General features: G+C 39.8%; 2 protein-coding genes across 4 annotated transcripts; one reads left to right on the top strand and one right to left on the bottom strand.

The window, feature by feature from the left end:
- Positions 1 to 225: 225 nt before the first annotated feature.
- On the bottom strand, positions 226 to 4,030 carry EMG1 (EMG1 N1-specific pseudouridine methyltransferase). Its single transcript, XM_039338782.1, has 6 exons — positions 3,857 to 4,030; positions 3,060 to 3,161; positions 2,610 to 2,751; positions 1,537 to 1,595; positions 1,311 to 1,460; positions 226 to 480 (listed from the first exon to the last, which is right to left on the bottom strand). Exons 1-6 carry the CDS (start codon positions 3,989 to 3,991, stop codon positions 367 to 369), a joined length of 702 nt encoding a protein of 233 aa, XP_039194716.1. The 5' UTR covers positions 3,992 to 4,030; the 3' UTR covers positions 226 to 366.
- Positions 4,031 to 4,214: 184 nt separating this feature from the next.
- On the top strand, positions 4,215 to 17,131 carry PHB2 (prohibitin 2). Of its 3 annotated transcripts, none has more exons than XM_039338779.1 (11): positions 4,215 to 4,348; positions 5,289 to 5,421; positions 5,507 to 5,591; positions 6,129 to 6,208; positions 7,221 to 7,405; positions 9,950 to 10,079; positions 11,737 to 11,840; positions 12,043 to 12,120; positions 12,918 to 12,994; positions 13,352 to 13,357; positions 16,526 to 17,127. In XM_039338779.1, exons 2-11 carry the CDS (start codon positions 5,295 to 5,297, stop codon positions 16,557 to 16,559), a joined length of 906 nt encoding a protein of 301 aa, XP_039194713.1. In that variant the 5' UTR covers positions 4,215 to 4,348; positions 5,289 to 5,294; the 3' UTR covers positions 16,560 to 17,127. The 3 variants fall into 3 exon arrangements, with proteins under 3 accessions (XP_039194713.1, XP_039194715.1, XP_039194714.1); XM_039338780.1 differs by lacking the exon at positions 4,215 to 4,348 and adding an exon at positions 4,359 to 4,467 and having other exon boundaries at positions 16,526 to 17,131; XM_039338781.1 differs by lacking the exons at positions 13,352 to 13,357; positions 16,526 to 17,127 and having other exon boundaries at positions 12,918 to 12,998.
- Positions 17,132 to 17,991: the final 860 nt, after the last annotated feature.

The raw sequence follows: 17,991 nt of genomic DNA, 5'->3' as shown, positions 1-17,991 counted from the left end.
TAATCATTATTTAAGAGCTGTGGTGATGCAATGGTTAGAATGCAGTATTGCAGGCTTGCTCACTGCCAAGAGCTCAATTCTAACCAGCTCAAGGTTGACTCAATCTTCTATCCTTCCAAGGTTGGTAAAATGAGGACCCAGATGGTTGCAGGCAATATGCTGTCTGTAAACCACTTAGAGAGGGCTGTAAAGTCTAAGTGCTATTGCTAGTAAGTATCACACTGCTATATACACAAAATCTTTATTTACTACAAAAAAGTAAGGATGTATTTCCCATAAATAAGGGTACAGTACATAACATTTACAATATAGAGAGTCCTGTTAGATCAAAATATAGGCTGCAAATCCATAAACAAAACAGAAGGCTTATATAACTCCCCACATTTCTTCAAAAGCTGTGGTGATTTTAGCACAAGTCAAAGCAGCAGAGAGTGGATAGTTGCTGATAGATATGGTCTTTTCTGTGTAGTCAACATTAAGCTGAAGGAGAAAAATGGCAACCAGTCAAGTTTTTTAAAGTATATATGTTATTGTTTAATATCTAGGTGATTAATACTCCAATCAATTATACAACAGAGAATATAAGTTAGACAAATGATCTAACTTTCCAGAAAACAAATTTCTGTTTCTATAACTCTCTGTAAATTGGTGCACTCTTAAAAAAAACCAGCTCCATAATCTCAGCAACTAATCTCTTTTAAGCGGTAAGTCAATGCAGGAGGCTATTAGCACACTGCCACTAGTATTCCCACCCCTCTTTATAGAAATGTACCAAGTTTACAGCACATGTTTTTAAGACATTTAATCCAGTTGTATAACAAGAGCCATTATAGGTAGTCCTTAACTTACACCAATTCATTTAGTGACTGTTCAAAGATACAACAGCACTGCAAAAAATAACGACTGTATTTCACACTTACAACTGTTGCAGCATCCCCATGGTCACTGATTAAAAATTCAGATGCTTGGCAACTGACTTGTGTTTATAACAGTTGCTGTGTCCTGAGGTCATGTTATCATCTTTTGCAACCTTCTGACAAAGTCAATGGGGAAGCTAAATCCACTTAACAGTTGTGTTACTAACTTAATAACTGCAATGATTCACTTAACAAATGTGGCAAGAAAGGTCCTAAAATGGGCAAAACTCACTTAACAAATGTCTCATTTAGCAACAGAAATTTTGGGCTCAACTGTGGTCAGAAGTTGAGGACTACTATATTATCTTTGTAGCCAGAACCTCAATTAAGATGGAGGTGAGATAATTGGCTTGCAAATAAGAGAGAGAGTCTAAGAACATATACAGGCCTTACCGATCCATGAGCAAACGCCCCCACAATTATGGCTATAGGATCTGCAGTAGGGACTAAGTCGCGCATGTCTGCCACTTGAAGGGCTGAGAAAGAGGTGCCTAATTTTGTGCAGCCCACAGGGAGGTGATCTGTCACTGGGTTCTTGATCACCTACAGAAGAAAAACTGGATTAAGCTGGTAATAGAAACATAACTAATCTTCTATAGAATCATAGTAGAATTAGTACCTTTAACAGCTTTTGAGGGCCATCAGCAGCTCTGACACTAAACTTATGCAGCAGCTGAACTAAGGAGAGACAAAGAAACACTGAGAATACAGAAGTACATACTGTTAGCTGCAACAATCCCATACAAGCAGTGGTTTTCAGAATATTCTCTTTTTGTAGACCAGGGCTGTCAAACTGCTGGCCTCCAGGCTGGTTGCATCATGTGGAGGCCGTGCCCACCCCAGCTCCACAGGCAATGCAAAAAAAGTCACACTATGTCGCGACATGTCACATGTCACAGCGAGTTTGACACCTGTGCCATAGACTAATGCATAATTCATGACCTACTAATTAATTAGTAGGGAAAGCTAATATCCATTTGTTACCCCCAGAAAGGGGAAAAGTGATTTAATTTAGTAACATAATGTAAAATTACTTTCAACCCAGATGATGGCTCTCTAGCCTTCTTAGCAGACCAATGGACTGACAAAATGCAGGATCATACAGAAAGCCAGGTTCTCTACCCTTAAGAAATTGAATGGATTTATATTTGCAATGTAAAGTACAAGTGACTATAAGACTCAGGACCATATATGGAGCCTGGGATCCTTTTAAAAATGGTGCCACAGGATAAAATGTTAGTGATATAAATGTAAAATAGATGGAACATAATCACATCCATGTACTTCATTAAATTATAATTTCATGTAAACTATAGTGAACTTCACCAACTTTTTATAGTTCAACCCCCAGCGTAATTTCAATATTTTTTGTTTGCTCCTCTTTAAAATCTTACTTCTTGTGTTGAATACAAAATATATTGTACTTCCAGGCTCAACAAAAAGGCAAATATGTTCCAGAAATAGTACTAGAAAATCCATTGTTTCAGTATGTTACGCTAATGTGATAGACAGGTTATAAACAGTACCTGGATATATAACTACCTAGGCTACCCTATATAAACGTTCTGCAAGGTAGTGTGCACCTGTATCAATAAAAGTGATCCCAAACTAGACCAAACTAATACAAAGATCCACAGAGAAACATTGCTCGGTATGCTTAATGGGGTGGTATATCTTAGTTGCATTTCTTACCCATGAGACCACAAAAACGATCAAAGGTGCGAGGAATTCTTGTCTGTGGATTGACTTCAATAAGAACGTTTTTTTCTGTATGGATGTATACTTGGAGAAGGCCAGCTCGGTTTAAAGGACTATCCATGAGCATCAAGAGGCTCTAAATTAAAAAATGAAAAATCATATATGTACCTATTTAAAAAGCAAAATCTAGGAAGTCTCTCTCTCTCTCAGAAGGGTTCAAGACTGTTGTAAAGAATATTTGAAAAAGGGCAGTGCCTAAAGAAAGTATTAGTATATGCATAACTAAGAAATAATAGTGAAAAAATAAAAAGGAGCATTTGTGGCGGGATTCAAAAACAGAATTGCCAGCATTAGTTTCTGGCCTTTTCATGAATCTAATTTCCCAATTAATATTTCAGGAACAGAGGTGGGCCATAAAACTGGACTTAAACCTGCATAGAATACCTGGTGGGTGATATCTGGTCGAACTCTTCCAGGGTCTCTGCCATTCCTCAGAAGCAAGGATTTATGCTTGTCACAATTAAGCAATTCATATGTTTTCCCAACCTAAGCAATAAAACAGTGCCAAATTAGGAAAAGCTCCGATCCATACTACTAGATAAACTTTTCTATATGACTTCTGAACTTTCTGGTTCTACACCATTGGTTCATGAGCAAGAGACATTTATGTTCTGTATGACACATGGCGCTCCATAAATCGAATTTGTGGGAGGCAATTTTATTTCTCAACAGAATTTCCCTTACCATATCAGTGCTCTTAATTTAACATCGTATTTTAAGAAACTAAGATCTCTGCATCCCATACTACTGGTTAAGTTATGACGCCTGTGCTTAAATATATGGCCTCTGATAATAGGGGCTCTATATAATGATAACGCCTCGGTTCTTCCCGGCATTTTTTTTTAAAGCCGTCCAAATACGTCGGGATTACAATTTCCAGAATCCGTCCAAAGTGACGATTCCGGCGGTTGCTCTCACCCCGCACGTGGACATAACCAGCTTGGGAATTGCTGGCCGAGAAATGCTGCCGTCAGGATAAGATCTTTGTCCCGCACACAGATTAAATCCAACGTATTTCAGAGAAAGGTGATAAAGCCACTCCCACCGACCCCGGAGGAGCTTTGGACTTTGGCCACTGCTTCGGAAGGGAAGTTTAAAGCCACTTCTCCTCCCGGACCCTCCTCCGTACTCTTCCCCGAGACTTAAAACTTTGCCCAGCACTCTCGGACAGCCTCCCGCACCTTGACGCTCTCCAGCGACGCCCCCTCCAGGATCACCACCAGCCGCCTCTTCCCGGCGCGGCGGGGATCAGACCCCTCTCCGTCCGCAGAGCCTCCCTCCGTGTGGGGACGCTTCCTCACGGGGCCGGCCGCCATCTTTAAAGCGGCGAACTCGCGGTTTTCTCCCACGGGGGCATCGGCTTCCTCTTCCAGGGTCAGCCACTTCCTGTTCCCGAATTGTGCTTTCGCTTCAAGGCGCTCGAACCACGGACGGAAACAGAGCCCCGCACTGTTCGCACGGGCACACGTTGCGTTTCCAGATGGGCCGAGCCGCAAATAACAAAGCGCCACTAGGCTTCAGGGGCTTGGAGAGCCATTAGCTGTTTCGAGGTGCTCGGATGCCACGCTTCCGCAAGGGAGAAAGCCCTTCCGGCCTGACCCGGAAACGTTTTTCAGAGCCCGCCGTTTCCTGTGTCCTTCTCTCTGGCGCGGCGGCGTGACTGACGAACGAGGGTAAGGGCTGGTTATCCTCGGAGGCGGATTCCGTGAGGTTTTTCTGAGAAGAGGAGAAGCATTTTAGAGCCTCCGCCTGCTTCCCCGGGGATGAATTCTCTGTAGTGAAGGGGCAGCAGGCATGTTGGGGAAGGGAGCGGCTGACTGATCCAGTGCTTTCAATGAGACCGTTTCAAACAAGGGGCGTGCTGCAGAATGGGCGGATTTTATTCATGATTTAACAGCTGTGCTGAACAAATTGGGGGGGGGGTGAATTCACTTGCATTACCCCGCTCCATAGACAATTGCCCCGCTTCCATGGCTTTTTAGAAGCCTGTAATATCGCACTTCTGAACGGGGTGATGTTCCTTAATAAAAACTTAACTTTCGCTCTTGTCGTCCTAGCAGTAAAGAATGGCTGCTTTATCACTATATATATATATGTATGTATGTATGTATGTTTTCTGAGGTTTTCGCAGGTGTTTGTATATAGGTCTTTGGTTATTCGGGTTTTCTCCCGCGTAAAATTGGAAGTGTCTTGGCAACATTTGCTCCTCGAAGCACGAAGCTGAAAACACCAGCCTGAAGATGACAAATGGGACTTCGTCGAAACGTTGCCAAGACACTCCAATTTTACGTGGGAGAAAACCCGAATAACCAAAGACCTATATATATAAATATACATACATACATACACATACATATACATACACACACACACACACACACACACACACACATATATGTTATGTACATATATCATAGTCTGTGTAAGTGGTTAGCAAGTTTCAGCACTCTTATTGGTGTGGTTCTCGGTGCAGAATTCTTTATTCAGAGATAATTGCATGCATAAAATACTTCATGCACAGTCCACCTCTCCTTCCAAACTTTATCAGAATTTCAGTAAGAAATTTTGCAGAATTGTGTAATTGTATAATTGTGGACCTGTCTCCATAACAAGGTTGCCATGGCTCAGAGCCTGAAAGACTTTGCTGGCCGCCTGCCTACTGGCCCACGTGGGATGAGCACTGCTTTAAAATTGCTGTTGGGTGCTGGAGCTGCAGCTTATGGTATCCGTGAGTCTGTCTTTACAGGTAGGTAACTTTTATTTTAATTCTTTAATCTCTTTCTATTGTTCAACTGTTGGTGGTAACACCAGAATGCTTTTGATTTCTACAGTGGAAGGTGGACAAAGAGCAATATTCTTCAACCGCATTGGTGGAGTTCAGCAGGATATTGTCCTTTCAGAGGGACTTCATTTCAGGTACTCATCTAGGGGAGAGGTCCCCAACCCCGGTCCACGGATCAGCACTAGTCCGTGGCATGCCAGCAATCAGGCCATGCAAACAAGCGAAGCCATATGCGTGAGATGCAGGCAGCACGCAAAACCACACCCCCTCAGGTCTGCAGAAAAATCTCTCCATGGAACCAGTCCCTGGTGCCCAAAAGGTTGGGAGATTGGGTGGTGTAGTAGAAAATTGTTTTTAGAATTTAACAGTAATTTGAAGGCAATATCCTCATACCAATGTTTCCAAAGATATTTTCCCCCAAATTTAATTTGGTATTACTTCAGTTTGGGAAGATAGTGTTTAAATTTCCCCTCAAAGCTATTTAAAAATCCTTCATATTGATATAATTTCTGTTTTTGTTAAGATAGTGCTCTTAAAACTTTTAGAAATATTTTCTCATTAAAGAGTAAAGTTTAAGTTATATGGAAATATTTGTATTTCCAAATAAGAGGCATAGAATTTTATTTCTTTTTTACATCTCATTCAGTTATAATTATTCCTAATCTCCACAGAATTCCTTGGTTCCAGTATCCAATAATTTATGATATTCGAGCCCGGCCCCGCAAAATTTCCTCACCAACAGGATCCAAAGGTAAGAACAGAGTTGCACAGAGTTTTTACTTCCTAAGAAGTTAGGATGATGTATGTAGATATTTCTCCATCTGTAGTCTTTATAACAATGCTGCAATGAAGTTTATACTAAGAATGATGTCACAAAACCATTGAAATCTATAAGTGAGCATTGCGGAGTAAATAGGTTTTGTGTTTCCACAATTTTGAATTTTGCATTCTATATCAGTTTTGATACCCTTCTGTTGGTACCTGGAAGAGCATACAGTTGTCTGGCCAGAATGTAAATTAAGGACTTCAAAACAACTGATTCAGGATGAGAATGGCAGCTGCATACAAAGAAAATCTATATAAAATGTTTTATAGATGGCATCTACCACCTGCAGGGTTAGCAAAAATGTTTAAAAACATGTCTAGCAATTGTTGGAAATGTAGGCAAAAGCCAGACACATACTACCACCTTTGGTGAACATGCCCCAAAGGAAAAACAAATCTGGTCAAAAATACATATGTGGTTAGATAAAATGTTAAGAAAACGTGTAGATCTTAAGCCGGAACCATTTTTCTTAGGTATAACCTCAGAACGTTATGATAAAAATATGTATATTTAATGTTACATGTATTAACAGCAGCGATAATTACATTTGCACAGCACTGGAAAAATGAAGATATACCAGTGGAAGAAGAGAAATTTTTAGAAAATTTTGGACTGTGTGGAAATGGACAGGCTCACACTGAAAAGGAAAGGGAAAGAAGACACAGAATACTGTCAGACATGGGATATATTTTACTAATGGCTAGAAAAAAGGGGTAGAGAGCAGGAACTTAAGATATATTATCAAGTTAAATATCTGGACCCAGACAACACATTGTTTACTAAGCACTAAAGATTTGTAATTATAAAAAATTAATAAAAATATGTTAAAAAAAGAAAAAAAACTGATTCAGGGTGGTGTAATTAGATATATAATCAGACTTGAGAAATAAAATAGAATGCACTTTAGAGATTGTGGTTGACTTGATTTTGACTCTAGATCTGCAGATGGTGAATATCTCCTTGCGTGTTCTATCAAGACCCAATGCTGTAGAATTGCCCAGCTTATACCAGCGACTTGGACTAGACTATGAAGAACGGGTTCTTCCTTCCATTGTCAATGAAGTACTCAAAAGTGTGGTAGCAAAGTTTAATGCGTCACAGCTCATTACCCAACGAGCTCAGGTTTGTCCTTTTCTGATACCAGACCTGTCTTCCTGCACTTAATCACTTACTTTTCACAGATGTGTCCACTACTTTACTGGTTGCAGATGATTTATGTATTAAGCAATTGTTTAGGGAACAAATGAGATCTTTTGCAAATTTCCTCTAGGCAAGAAATTGAGTGGGAAATATCCTGGCTTGGTAGCAGATGTGCATAGGCAGGCAGTGCAATGTGGCTGCAAAAATAGCAAATGTAGTTTTAAGAGTATTTTTTATTCTGCCTTGCTCAGATCTTGCATCGACTATTAAACCCAGGGGTTTTTTTACATTTTTTAATTCAAAACAAAATTCAAATACAAAATACAAAACTAAAAAAAAAAGAAATTCCAAAAGGACAAAACATACAAAACATAAAAGAATCAAAGCATTAAAAAGGTGCCACAATAAAAGACATTATACACATATTATCCCCTCTAGTTGAATACTGATTAATATATTACTACAGCATTAATTTCCACCCCTTGCGAAAAAAGCCCTCCAAATTTTTTAAACTACAGTATTAAATCTATTTGCAACTTGTTGACCTGTGTTCTATATGTTATATTAATGACCAAGTAGTTACTGGAAAAAATAATATTAATGAAACAAAACAAAATTAAAGTTTCAAAACTCTCTGTTAACAGGCTGTTATTGTAATCCACTTGTACAGAATTTTATCACAGCATCTTGTCTATCCCAAATCATCCCAGAAGTTGTAAACAAATTGTCCTGGGTCAAATATTCATGTTTGTTTCTTAATATCATCTCTAATCAATTGTTATTTAATTAAATATAGTAAATTCAGTCTCCAAAATAGGTCTATCTTCCGATCAAAGTGCAAGCAGAAGTAATTGCCAATTAACTGTAATAAATCCATCCAGTCTCCCTCAGACTTCCTTGTAGTCAAAGCTATAAAGCTGAATGTGAATGAATGTGCAGGCTTAAACTTCAGAACAGCAGATGAAATCCACTTCGCAGGTTCTCCAGCCATGAAATTGTTTCTTTGATCTGGAACTGGATCAAAATCCATTTGTGTACAGTCATCCACATCCAAAGATAAAGCTTCAGATCTTAACATTCTTTTAACAATCATTAAAGTTTGATCAAGCTTTCGAGAGAGGAATCCAGCTAGGAGCTGCACATCTCCCCAGCCTGCTTTCTTAGGTTTCAGAGACTGTTCAACCTTCTTAATCTGTGAAACTTAGCCAGGGAACAGAGAACAAAAAAAGTACGTTTGCCTCTATATTTCAATCCAGATTTATAAGAAAAGTTCAATGGAAATAAACTCCAGGTCTTTTGCAAATTCAAAAAATACAGAAACCAGTGGTGAGAATCTGAGAACTCTTCATCCCTCCCACCCGAATCTCATGCTTTCCGTACGGAAGGGACACAGATTATCCAGAACAACATATATCAAAAAAAAAAAGGCACTTAGAATCCAGCAAGAGGTTGAAATAAATCAACTCCCATTAATCAATTTTTAAAACAATAAGCAAAATAAAACAATGAAGTCAAAAAGTGAAAGTTAAAATTCTGATGTGCATAGAAAAGGAAAGGGCTTGATGGGAAGATGGATGCGCCCAATGACTTTTCAATCGCTTCCAGAGGGGATTGGAATTTTCAAGACCCTCCCCCCCTTGCCCACTGGGTCATGGTCCTCCAAAAGTTGTCTTGGGTCACTCCTAAGTACTCCCATTCAAAACCAGGGAGAGCACTGCCAAAGACCCAGCTTTTGCAGTGAAATCAGATCTTTGATAAGAAAAAAAGAAACTCTTACCTTGCAGCAGCCATCTTGAAAAGGGTCCAGTGTTAAGCCCAGTTCTTTAAGAATTATTATGGCCAATCTTTTTAGAAAAATGCATTCTACTTGAAGAAGAATGTAAGAATTTACAAAATAAATAAGGTCAGGAAGAGACAGTGAGAACTATTGGATAATTAGAAACAAATATTATGAAAAGAGATTGAGAGGATAGGGAATATTTAGTCTTTTTAAAAAACTGAAGGATTATGATGGCACCCAGTGCTTTTTTTGTAAAAAAAAAAAAAGTGCCGGAACTCACACACACGTCATACAACTCGCCTTGCTTACCTTACAAGGTTCCATCCAAAAAAGGTGCCGGAACTCCGTTCTGGGTGTTCTATGAGAAAAAAAAAAGCCCTGATGGCACCTTTCAGATATCTGAAAAACTGACACTGAGGGGAAAAAAAACACTTCAAAAGACAGAGTTCAGATATATGACTTTTAAGTTAATTTATTAAATTTAAATGTTGCCCATCCCACTATCCAAAGTTACAGGAAGGCATATTATGTTTAAATATCAAATGATAAAAAGAGCAGTTTAACAGTGGAATCAATCAGACAGGTGATGGACTCCTCTTGCTGGGATGTTTTGGACATGAGTGGATAGATTTTTGTACCAAAGGGATAGGTGCAAGGATTTAAATGGCCACTTCGGCAACATGATTCTATGACTTAACGATTTTGTCACTTTTCCTTGAGCAAGAACTGTGGCTTTACATTTTTAGGTATCTTTGCTTATCCGACGGGATCTGACGGAACGAGCAAAGGATTTTAGCCTTATATTGGATGACGTAGCTATCACAGAGCTGAGTTTTAGCCGAGAATACACAGCAGCAGTTGAAGCCAAGCAAGTGGGTGAGTTGATGCTTAAATTAAAGGAAACTGTAACAGCTGGAGAAACCGAAAAAAGAAGACTGGATTTGAAAATAGGATCATGCTAGCAAAGGGCTGCAGGGGAAAACATTCCTGAAAAATTCTTTAAACTCATCCCTATATGAGAGGCAGGTGGGCAGCTGCTCAGCGTATTGGTAACTTCCATTCTGAGCAATTCTCTCTCCTGTCCTAGGATCCAGAATAAGGGGTATGCAGTCCACCTTGGAGTTTCTGAGTGCACACAGGAGAAAACAGAAACACACAAAAGTACATTTATGTAGCATGTTATTTTGTTATATAGGAACAGACACCACCTATAGTTACTGCTGATAGAAAGATTGACAAAGAACATTAGAAGGCACACTTTACATCATTTTCCAATGCCATTTTTTTAATTGCCTATTTTTCTGAAGAAGGGCTGTGTATTCCATGATTCACATACATCTTATTGAAGCTTCAGATGAGAATCCTTTCTGCGAGCCTATGTGGTCATTTGAACGGTTTGCTTTTACTCTTGCCACAGTCTGCAGCACAAACTGCCTATATCAATGCCGGCTCCTCTCTTTGGTCCTTTTTGTCTTTTGCTTCCTGTGGCAGCCATGCTTTCCCCCTCTTCTCCTCCGTTCCTGCTCTTCCGTTCTCCTGAATTGGATTCAGGATTATCCACAGGGGACCATCTGTGATTTAATGTCAGATCATTAGGTGGTGGTGGTGTTTTTCATTTTGTTTTATAGGAAATCTGTTTAAGTTGAAGATGAGTTAGAGTGCAATATTGAGACCATTAAATTCATTACATTTACTTCCCACATAATTTTTATAAGAGGCAGGGTGTATGTGTAAATCAGTTAATTTTAAAGTTGGATATTCTAAAAGTAGTTTAAAGTGAGATAAGTTTAATGCCAGTCATATTGTAATTTAATTTAAGCAATTGGAACAATTAAATAACTAGTGCTCGGATCCCACTTTTAAAATAATGCATCCTACAGCATGTTAGTCAAATGCTATATTAGCTCTCTGCGTGAAAGAAAGGTTGGGTTCTTGTTTTAAATCAGGATTCTCCAAATGGTCAATCTCACTATCCATCTTTTATTATTATGGTTAGTTGCACAGTCAGCTAGATGTTTAGACTTGATTTGGCATTTTTATTCGCCTATCCATTATTATTTGTACTACTATTAGTTCAGTATTATTTTTATATAAATATTTGAGGATTGATGAAAGATCTGAAACTTTATGAAGCAGTTAATGAGTTGAAGACTTTGGGGAGACCTGTTTTAAACAAAGAATAAATATTTGTTATAATACCATGTAATTCATTGTAATACTAGCTGGATGACCTTGTGCCTGCTACTGACTCTCAGCCTAATTCACCTTACAGGTTTGTGAGGAAAATAGGAGTATTAGATATGTTCACTGGCTGGAGTTGTTTATAAAAATAATAAAGGCGAAATGTAAAATTAAAGACTATCTAAAAAGCTGGAGGTTTACATTTGGCTTTCCAGGCTGAAAAATCCAGTAATTTGTTTGTGACCGAATATTTAATAAATACAAGAAGTAATTAGCAACGCTCTGGCATTTCCACATGTGTATTACATGACTCTGGTTCTTGCCAAGATACTAATTTTTCTCTGTTCTCTAGCCCAGCAAGAAGCTCAGCGAGCACAATTCCTTGTGGAAAAAGCAAAGCAAGAACAAAGGCACAAGATTGTTCAGGCTGAAGGTGAAGCCACAGCTGCTAAAATGATATCCTTGCTTTGATGGGAGAGGGAAAGATTGCTACAGGTTTCAGGCGCTTTGGATGTAGCAGTAGAATGCAAGAGCACGCTAATCTTCACATAATGTGGTTTCAGGTAAAGTAATGCAGCTTAAACATAGCTGAGGGGATGGCAAAAGATGAGCCTGAGTTCAAAACTTTTAAGAAACGCAACCTTAACTGATTGCTCACATTGGAGAAGCCCTCAGCAAGAACCCAGGTTACATCAAGCTGCGCAAGATCCGTGCTGCCCAGAATATCTCCAAAACGGTGAGTATTAGACTAGTGGATTTGCTTTCGTATATATGTACTCATGTCCACCCTCAGCTGCTGCTTTCGCATTATACCAGGCCAAGTGATGAATCCAAGGCGAATATGAGATGCTTCTCCTGATGTTCAGCTTTACCATCAGTGCCTGCTGATCTCCCCATCTTAACAAGAGCCGAGAAGACTTTTGACTCTTGTTGTAAGAGCAGGCCCACATCATTTCAGTGAGCTATACTCAGTCATGGTCACTTGCAGAACATGTGTCACAGACTAGGGAAAGGCTCACAGCAGGAACAAAATCAGACGGAGAAGCAGAATGAATTTGGGCATTTAGAATACTGATGGACCTGGATCTGTCTGAAATTTGTAACATAAAACAAAATTCCACACCTGTTGTCTTGTGTTCTGGGATCTGATAAAACAGAGCCCATACTGATGATCAAAAAAAATGAATAAACTTTCAAAAGGGAAGAGAGAATTTTGTCCATAGCACGCTTCTACAGGGACTTTGCTGTAGAGCCACTAGGATGAGATTATGGAAGGATCTCCTAAATCAGTGTTTCTCAACCTTGACCATTTTAAGGCATGTGGACTTCAACTCCCAGAATCCCACAGCCAGCATTGCTGGCTGTGGAATTCTGGGAGTTGAAGTCCACATGCCTTAAAATTGTCAAGGTTGAGAAACACTGTCCTAAATGTTGAAAGAACCTTCTGTGCTTAGGTATGTTTCTGCCAAACCCCCACGTGTTTCAGGATCTTTGCTAACTGCCTTTTTTATCCACTGCCCTAAACTTTTACAGATTGCAGCATCTCAAAACCGTGTGTATCTTACAGCTGACAATTTAGTGCTTAATCTACAGGATGAAGGCTTTACAAGGTGAGTGGCCTGTGAATATCCTAGCAGCTGATCTACAGACTTTAGATTTTTCCTGTGATGAATTAATTGTAGCTTGAAATGATTTAGGGAAAGTCGAAAAGATTGCAGTTCCTCTCTCGAAAAGTGGGATGGGGACCACTAGGAAGCTCTTTATCTTACGCTGCTTTAGGTTTTTGGGAGAAGAACAAAAATATAAGTGTAATATAATATATCCTGCTCTCTGGATGTAGCATAAATACAGTTCCCAAAGCATGCGCCATAAACATGGAGATACAACAGGCTTTGTAAATTTTTCTAATCCTTTTTTTTCTCTTGTCTTCTCTCTTCTGCTGCTACTATGTTTTGACCGGGATCCAGAGGAAGGTAAGGCACAACACCTTTTTCATACAGTCTTTAATTTGAGAAAATGGCTTAAGTTATTTCTAATTCATTTGGTAACACTATATGATATATTTACAAAAGCTGTAGGTGGCAGATAGTGCAGCATCTGCTGTTTGGAATACACAGTCCCACTCGTGCGCGTGAAAGAGAAGGTCTTGTTCTGAGATGGCATCAACTGAAATTGTACTTTTTTCTCCAATGTCTTTATGTTATCCATACACAAACCTTAATTAGTTAAACATCTCGATGAATCATCTTCCTAGATTTTGATAAATGTAAAATAGAAGTATGGCAAATATGGAGCCATTTAGAGTGCTGGGAATTACAGTGGTGAGGAGAGAGGCCCATAGAAAACAAGACCCGGGGCTGGCTTGTCCTCCATAGATCATCACTATGTCTGTGTAGCTGTTTGATGATATTTTACTTGTTGAAAAAAGAACCTACATAAGAATAAGTTTGGGCTCTTCTTTGTAGATTGTGGAACCTTGTTAGGTTAAACTGCCCTGATGCGTGAACAATCTCCCACAGATGCTTGATTTTAGGTTATAGGCAACCTAAAGGGGGCTGTGAATTTAATAAGAGTTGCTTGGATGGATGTTTGCTTAGGGTTTTTTTTTTTCCCCCCTCTCCCTTTGGAAGACAGGCAGGCTATTTTTCTAATCAAAACTTTTCATTCTTCCTGAGAAATTCAGTGTTACAAAAATATTTAAGCTCCACATGCTTTATTATTTCTCTGGAGAAATCTTGGACTGACAAATTGTGGGGTCAAGAGGAGATTAAGCCACCACTCTTCCTTTTTCTTCTGCTGAAAATAGCAAACGTCTGGTGCTTTTCAGCTGAAACTGGATGGAAAATTGTTCCAACCTTGACCAAGCATTCCATCCAGCATTCGAAAGCATGGTCATTGTCATCTCCAAAGTATTATAAGTTTGTGAATTCAAGGCTGTCTTTTCTCCAGGCTAATATTACAAAGTTATTGGAGTTACTTTCAAACTGTAGAAAATGAAATGCCAAAATGAACAAACTAAGTATAGCTTCCCAGAACATCTATGACAGCAGCTTTTAGCTGGTGCTCCAGTTCCGTTAATAGTTTCATAGCAACTGGGTGTTCATAAAAATATAGAGGAAGGACTCATAGTTTGCCATCTTCATGTGAATTGAGCAGATCTCATCTAAGTGTCTGTTTATCTAAAAAGGGTATGCAGTTTAGAGTGTAGACTGAAATGTTATGTGCCCATACTACAGATAGCCCTTGAGTTATGAGTGCAATGGAGCCTGCACATTCCACTCGTAACTCGTAGTGTGAATCTCGATATCTCAGGGTGGAGAAAGCCATGGGGGGGCTAGTGATGGAACAGGTCCCCAAGGCCTCCCCAACTCACTAAGATACCTCATGTTTCCCCCTCCATTCTTGCCGCGCCGGACTCACTTGAAAAGATCTGTCTCCTTTCTGCCACGGCTCCTGCTTTTGAGGGACAGGAGAGTCGATGGAAGCCCCTGGGTGCCTTAATATCGTGCAAGCTCAGGCATCGATCCTCTTTTGCAGAGAATGGGTGCCTGAATTGTTACACTGTTTGCGGTGCCTGCCTCCTGCTTCCCCCCAACTCCGGAGCCACATGGCCGCCCACGGAACAGAGATGGGGGGGGCTTCTGCATGCTTCCAGAAGTTGGATCCAGGCCTCAGAGGACTGCTCCAGGCCATTTGCGCCCAGAAAGGAACTTCCAGAGGTTGGATCCAACCTCCGGAGGCATGCAGAAGCACCCCCCAACCTCCGTTCCTGGCGCAAACGGCTTGGAAGACCCTTCCGAGGCGTGGATCAGGCCCTTGGAAGCTCCGTTCTGGGCAGCAGCAGCTTGGAGCAGTCTGAGGGCTGGCTCCAACCTCCGGAGGCATGCAAAAGCCTCCGTTTCAGACTGCTTGGAAGATGCCTCAGAGGCTCTGGGGGCAATGGGGTCACTTTCTCCTCCAGCACGGCAGGCTCCGGCCGGTGCGAGGGGCCTGGCCTTCTCCCGCATAGAGAATGAAAGTTTCTGAGGTCCGTGATTTGGTGCAACTTCAAACACTCGCGCGAGATCACAGTAACTTCCATTCTTGTGCGAAAAACATTTCCAAGCCGACTATCCTCTCCCTCAAAGGGAAAGAAACCGCAGCAGAGAGGATTTTTGCAAGATAAGTGAGTCTGGTGCGGCAGGGAGGAGGAAGCAGTTGTGAGGAGTGGGGGGAGGGAATAGGGTGAATGTTGCAGTGCCACTGAAGTTGCTCGTAAGGGCGAATGATGGGCGTGGTGCTGCAGTAGTCGTAATTTTGAGACTTGCTGGTAAACACTAGCAGGCACTCTTCACGTAACTTCGAACGAGCATTAAGTGAGCACTCGTCACTCAGGGATTACCTGTATATTTAAATAGAGTCTTTTTTATAAAACGTTTATTCATTAATATAGTAAACTGCTACCTTTATGTTTTGTTTGGGGTTTTCTTTTTCTTTTTAATAGTGTTCAGTGATTTGTATACCACCCAGATTGTATATCACCCAGATTAATTGAGAGTCAAGTGGCATAAAGTGGATAATGATGCAATGATTATGACATTAGGACAAAATGTTGAAAAAGTGGGAAGGAATATGTTCAAGAGCATCTTGTTATAGTCTTCCCTAAAAGAAGTAAAAAAGAAAAGGAAGCTTTTCTAGTAGTTCTATTCGTAGCATTTTTCATTTAAGTGATTATTGTTTTATGGGGCAACTAGACAAGTTTACAAAGGTTTTGCCTAATAATAAGGGATTCGACGTAAATTTCTCAGTTAGGCATTGGGCATCATTGTCTCTCTTCCCTTAATAAAATCAGCTACCCAAAGCTATGACTTGACTTACTTTTACTCTCGTCATGGAACAGGCTGAAGAAAAATAGAAGAATACAGAATTTCTGTATCCAAACAACAATTTAATAATGTTGTAGAAACTGAACAACAGTATAGGACAAACCTGCTTTTCTGCCTCGAGGAATTAATCTACCAAACCCACATATATATGTTTGAACCCTTAATTACTCTTGTTCTGGGTTAACCATAAAAATTAAGGCTTGATTTCATGCTTGCTCCCCAAGCCCATATTATGGTACATTTCTCACAGTTGTTTGTTGTGTCTTTCTCTTCCAGCGACAGTCTTATCATCAAACAGACAAAAAAATGAAACAAATTGCCTCCTTGAACCACGCAGATGACTGACAAAATGGGAATTCTGGGCTTTTGGATACTGCACCTTTGGGGCCCATAAATATTCTCTTCGGATTTCTTTTCAGTTGTCATCTTCACCCTTGTCAAGTTCCAAATTCATCCCTCTAAAGGACCTTTTTTAGCTAATGTGGCTCCATTTTTCTGAGAATATCAACAGTAGGAATCAGCTTTGTTTAATGGAGTTCCCTTAGATACTTAATCCCATCCTGACAAATCAGATGTTTACTGGGAGAAACAAAGAAGGTTGCATTATGCAATTTTCTCTATCTGGGCTGATTTTTAAGTAGATCAAATTGTTGCTGTTAAGTTTCTGATGGGTCTGTGTCATGCCTTATATATAAAATCCCTGGCTCTTCCATTTTTCATTTCTGACTTACTTTTCCATTCCCTGTTCCCTATTGAACATCTCATCTGAGGAATAGATGGGTCACAGGACTTTTGCAACTCTGTGATACTTTATCTATGTAACTAAGGTTGCCTTGTGATTCACATCTTTATTAAATAAAATCAGGTCCAAAACTCTTCTGATATCACTATGTTTGTTTTCATTTTTAAGGGATAGATTTCTTTCACCAGACAGTACTTATACAAAAAGGAGAAAAATTATCCACTTAAATACTTTTAAAGATTGATTCACTGTAACACCTACTTGTGTTAAAGCATGTGTGTCATTGTGAGGAAATGGAGAGCAGGTGGTAGTGCGTTGCTGTAATTCTCAATAGAGCACTGGGGTTTTCCCCATCTTTTTGCACAGTAGTTGCATTTTTTTGTCTACCATACAAGAATATTTTCTTCTTATCAGTTTTTGCTGTTCTGTTTAGAAGTGCTTTGCCATTGCCTTTTTCCTACGGTGGAAAGAAAGAGACTAGCCCACAGTCACACAGCCAGCTTGGGCTGGGGGGGGGGGGGAACTAAGGCAGAGTTCACAGTCTTTCAATTTCAAACCTGTCTTTAACCATCAAACTGGTTCTTGAGTGATGCTTGACCAAACTGCATTAACATACCACCCACCAATATAAAGCCGATCAATCATGCTTCATGTCCTACCACAGACTTGATTAAAAATCCGGTATGTGCCATAACAAAGTATTGGCAGAAGAGTGGTTGAATGTCTGGTTAACTGGTTAAACTTTTTTTTTGCTATTATCTTGGGAAGAATTCTTCCTTAAAATCTGTATTAAGAGAAAAATCATCTTTGCTGGCAGATAGTTTCAGAGTTTTTATTTTAAAATAAGTATACTATTTTCTCTAAATGAAAACACTAATATCTGCCAGTGTCTCTGTGTAAAGGAATAATCTAATGTGGTAACTCCGCCTGTTGGGCACATTCAGGATTTTTAAAGCATGTGAAGGCACTCTCACAAAATGGCTACTATAAGATGATGCCC

This window comes from Crotalus tigris, unplaced genomic scaffold (assembly GCF_016545835.1).
Source record: "Crotalus tigris isolate CLP2741 ecotype Arizona unplaced genomic scaffold, ASM1654583v1 scf7180000017716.2861928, whole genome shotgun sequence".
Classification (NCBI taxonomy): Eukaryota; Metazoa; Chordata; class Lepidosauria; order Squamata; family Viperidae; genus Crotalus; species Crotalus tigris.
The sequence above is the reverse complement of the archived record's forward strand: the minus strand, read 5'-3'. Positions and strand labels throughout refer to the sequence as shown.

Coding starts and splice junctions, on each gene's coding strand:
- EMG1 (XM_039338782.1), bottom strand. CDS start 3,991: ATGGCGGCCGGCCCCGTGAGGAAGCGTCCCCACACGGAGGGAGGCTCT. Junction 2,752..3,059: donor GACCAGATATCACCCACCAG/GTATTCTATGCA, acceptor TTTTTAATTTAG/AGCCTCTTGATGCTCATGGA. Junction 1,596..2,609: donor TCGTTTTTGTGGTCTCATGG/GTAAGAAATGCA, acceptor GTCTCTCCTTAG/TTCAGCTGCTGCATAAGTTT.
- PHB2 (XM_039338780.1), top strand. CDS start 5,295: ATGGCTCAGAGCCTGAAAGACTTTGCTGGCCGCCTGCCTACTGGCCCA. Junction 5,422..5,506: donor CCGTGAGTCTGTCTTTACAG/GTAGGTAACTTT, acceptor TGATTTCTACAG/TGGAAGGTGGACAAAGAGCA. Junction 10,080..11,736: donor AGTTGAAGCCAAGCAAGTGG/GTGAGTTGATGC, acceptor TCTGTTCTCTAG/CCCAGCAAGAAGCTCAGCGA.